Here is a 3,362-nt window from a genome sequence, read left to right on the forward strand (position 1 = left end):
TACACTGCTAAATTAGGGACGGCTAGCGCAGATAGCCCTCGTGTAGCTTTGCGCAAAATTCAAAACAAACAAACACTTTGTGTGTGACTTTACCCGATATTCTGAAAGAAACAAACTTTCACGTGAATGTCCAGTTCCCCCCCCCCTCCCCTCACTCTTCTCTAACATTCTGGATTTTGTTCAATTCTTTACAAAATTCATCAGCAAAACGCTAGTCTGTTTGTTTGTAGTAAAGCACAAAGGTACATAATGGGCTATCTGTGCTCTACCCACCACGGGTATCGAAACCCGGATTCTAGCGTTGTAAGTCCGCAGACATACCGCTGTGCCACTGGGGGACAAAACGCTAGTCTGTTTGTTTGTAGTAAAGCACAAAGCTACACAATGGGCTATCTGTGCTCTGCCCACCACGGGTATCGAAACCCAGATTCTAGCGTTGTAAGTCCGCCGACATACCGCTGTGCCACTGGGGGACAAAACGCTAGTTTTAAAAAAATCCATTGTTCTTTAATCCAAAGTATATTTATGTGATCTTGTCTTGTTTGTTTTTTGCTATCCAAAGTTGTTTTTTTCTACCGAATAATTTAAAAAAAAAGAACGACTGTTTGTTTTAGCTCAGAGCTATACCACGGAGAATCGAACCCCCGCATTTTGGCGTTGTAAATGAGTAAACTTACCATGGACCTAGTGGGGGATTATAAAACAAAAGGGGAACAAATAATCGTAATTTTTAGAGTTATTATCATATCGTTTTTTTTTTCTTTTACATAAAGCGAGTTTTGTGCAGTAATATTCTTTATTTTCGTTTTTTTTTTATTCTTCTTATTAATCGATTTAAATATATATAAAAAAGATGTTATATAGAAGTTAAGGTATCCATTATTCTATTTCAGTTGGTAACGATTACAAACAACCCGCGACCTTTTACCTCGAGAGCGAGACACACGGCGGAGAAGACGTCCCCGTTTTCGCAATCGGAGCTGTGGCTCATCTGTTTCACGGGGTTCACGACCAGACCTACATCCCCCACGCCATCGGCTACGCTGCTTGCATTGGACCAAACAAGGACTATTGCAAGGGTGCTGCAAGCATAAGCCCCATCCCAAGTTTCTTAGTTCCTTTCGTCGTACTTGCCCATATATTTTAGTTCCTTTCGTCGTACTTCCCCATATATTTTAGTTCCTTTCGTCGTACTTCCCCATATATTTTAGTTCCTTTCGTCGTTCTTCCCCATATATTTTAGTTCCTTTCGTCGTTCTTGCCCATATATTTTAGTTCCTTTCGTCGTACTTCCCCATATATTTTAGTTCCTTTCGTCGTACTTGCCCATATATTTTAGTTCCTTTCGTCGTTCTTGCCCATATATTTGAAACAATATTATAAGAACAATAATGGAAGAAAATGGAAGGGCGGCCTCCAAGTTGGAATTTTTAATTTACAATTTAAAATAAACACGGGAGTATCGCCTAGAATATTATGCAATTCAACACAGGCACATATTTTTAATTTCGTCTGAAAAAATTCTCAATATTAGCTGTGATATAGAAAAAAAAATTCGAAAAATAATTTTTGTTTGTATATATTTCGAGCATCTTCTAGAACTTGGTAAGTTCTTTTTTATTTCTTCTCTGTGCAATTCATGTATTTTATCTTTAATATAAATGTTCATGTGGTGCACTCTGGTGTTGAATTTTATCTATTTTTTCAACCGTAATCTTTTTTTTGTGGACCTTTCTTCTTCAGGACTCCCAGTTTGCTCCTGAAGATGAAAGGTCCATCTTTCGAAAGCGCTCGGGTTATAGGTAATTTACTCATTTCTATCAAGACTTCTTGAACCTACGTGTTTTTCTAACATCATGGATGTTTTTTGTGGTAATGGACTGGTACAAATAAAATTTAAACTGAATTTTTGTGGATACAATCTCGACAAGCATACCAAGATTGAAGTAACACTTCCCCCCCCCCCTTTTTTCCGAGAAAACCGAGAGAGAGAGGGAAGGAATACGAACAACATGTCAGAATAATATACCACGCATATCACTATTTTTTGTATCTCGTACGAAAATGTGTAATTATGTTCCAAATGTTTTTTTTTATTGTATTAGAAACAAGGTAATGCTTTATTTATGTTATACAAAACGCTTATGATTATCAAAAGAGACAGAATAATTAGCACGAGCCGAAAGGCTCCATAAACTCACTGGATGCGTTAAGCGACTGCGCGGATCACACTTTCTCTCCTTGAGGCCGTAAGGTTCGTTCACTTTTAAGCTCCTCGCGAGCTTTCTTGCGCTCAACTTAGCACGTGAGCAAACTTTATTTACGTCCTCGGTGAGTTAAGTCAGATTGCAGCCGCCAGAGGAAACGATCGTGTTGACTAACAACATTGGAAGCCACACTACCACCGCTGCTGAAGGGACGATAAGACCCTCCGAAGGTATTTATTCAGTTTACTTTTTCATATTATTAAGTTATAGGAGTTATTATTTTCACCATTAACAGTCAAATATATCTTAATAAAGGCTTTGTTTTATCAGTAGTGATGATGTACCGATATGTTTCGGCATATCCATTCGTATTCAGTTTTGATATAGAACAGTATTTACATCATCACACACAGATTCGTCGATTAATAAACATGCCAGTACTGATGCTAAAAAGATTACTCTCCGCCATCTTGAATATCTTCCTCATTGGTCGGATAGTTACCCAACTTAAGGACTGGTCACTCGGTGTCACGAGCTGATCCGTGTGACACGCGCCCAGTGTTAGCTTGAGTGACGTCAGATGGAGAGGTGGCGATTCTGTAAGTACTCCACCGTCATCTTCTCAAAAGCCTGCAAGTAAAATAATACACAGGTAACATAATATACACAGGAAAAACAATACACACAGGTAAAATAATACACACAGGTAAACTGTAAGTACTCCACCGTCATCTTCTCAAAAGTCTGCAAGTAAAATAACACACAGGTAACATAATATACACAGGAAAAACAATACACACAGGTAACATAATACACACAGGTAAACTGTAAGTACTCCACCGTCATCTTCTCAAAAGCCTGCAAGTTAAATAATACATACAGGTAACATAATACACACAGGTAAAACAATACACACAGGTAAACTGTAAGTACTCCACCGTCATCTTCTCAAAAGCCTGCAACTAAAACAATACACAGAGGTAAAATGATACACCTTACTACAAAAATGATCCAGTGTGTGTGTGTGTGTGTGTGTGTTAACATCCATCACCCAGAGTTGGCTGGCTTGATTACCATAACGTTTGGTATGGTAACTTGAAACTACCCGACGGTATACGTGAGCTATTTTGTTTTAAGATTTTTAACAGAGAAGGC

The 3,362-nt window shown here is 38.4% G+C and overlaps 2 protein-coding genes across 7 annotated transcripts in view; one reads left to right on the top strand and one right to left on the bottom strand.

Moving 5' to 3' along the window:
• The window catches only part of LOC106473680 (alkaline phosphatase, tissue-nonspecific isozyme-like), a 28,489-nt gene extending 26,916 nt beyond the window's left edge, over positions 1 to 1,573 (top strand). For 3 of the 5 annotated variants that reach the window (XM_022402081.1, XM_013934359.2, XM_022402082.1), the window contains exon 9: positions 894 to 1,573. In XM_022402081.1, coding sequence (XP_022257789.1) covers positions 894 to 1,147 — 254 coding nt within the window. In that variant the 3' untranslated portion in view covers positions 1,148 to 1,573. The remainder of the gene's footprint in view (positions 1 to 893) is intronic. The other 2 variants (XM_022402080.1, XM_022402079.1) reach the window with 2 other exon arrangements.
• Positions 1,574 to 2,095: 522 nt separating this feature from the next.
• The window catches only part of LOC106473681, a 14,249-nt gene continuing 12,982 nt past the window's right edge, over positions 2,096 to 3,362 (bottom strand). The window contains exon 6 of one of the 2 annotated variants that reach the window (XM_013934360.2): positions 2,096 to 2,837. In XM_013934360.2, the coding sequence (XP_013789814.1) occupies positions 2,784 to 2,837 (54 nt within the window). In that variant the 3' untranslated portion in view covers positions 2,096 to 2,783. Of the gene's footprint in view, positions 2,838 to 3,131; positions 3,164 to 3,362 lie in introns of those variants that run through there. The other variant, XM_022402083.1, reaches the window with a different exon arrangement.

The sequence above is a fragment of the Limulus polyphemus genome, unplaced genomic scaffold, assembly GCF_000517525.1.
Source record: "Limulus polyphemus unplaced genomic scaffold, Limulus_polyphemus-2.1.2 Scaffold6397, whole genome shotgun sequence".
NCBI lineage: Eukaryota > Metazoa > Arthropoda > Merostomata > Xiphosura > Limulidae > Limulus > Limulus polyphemus.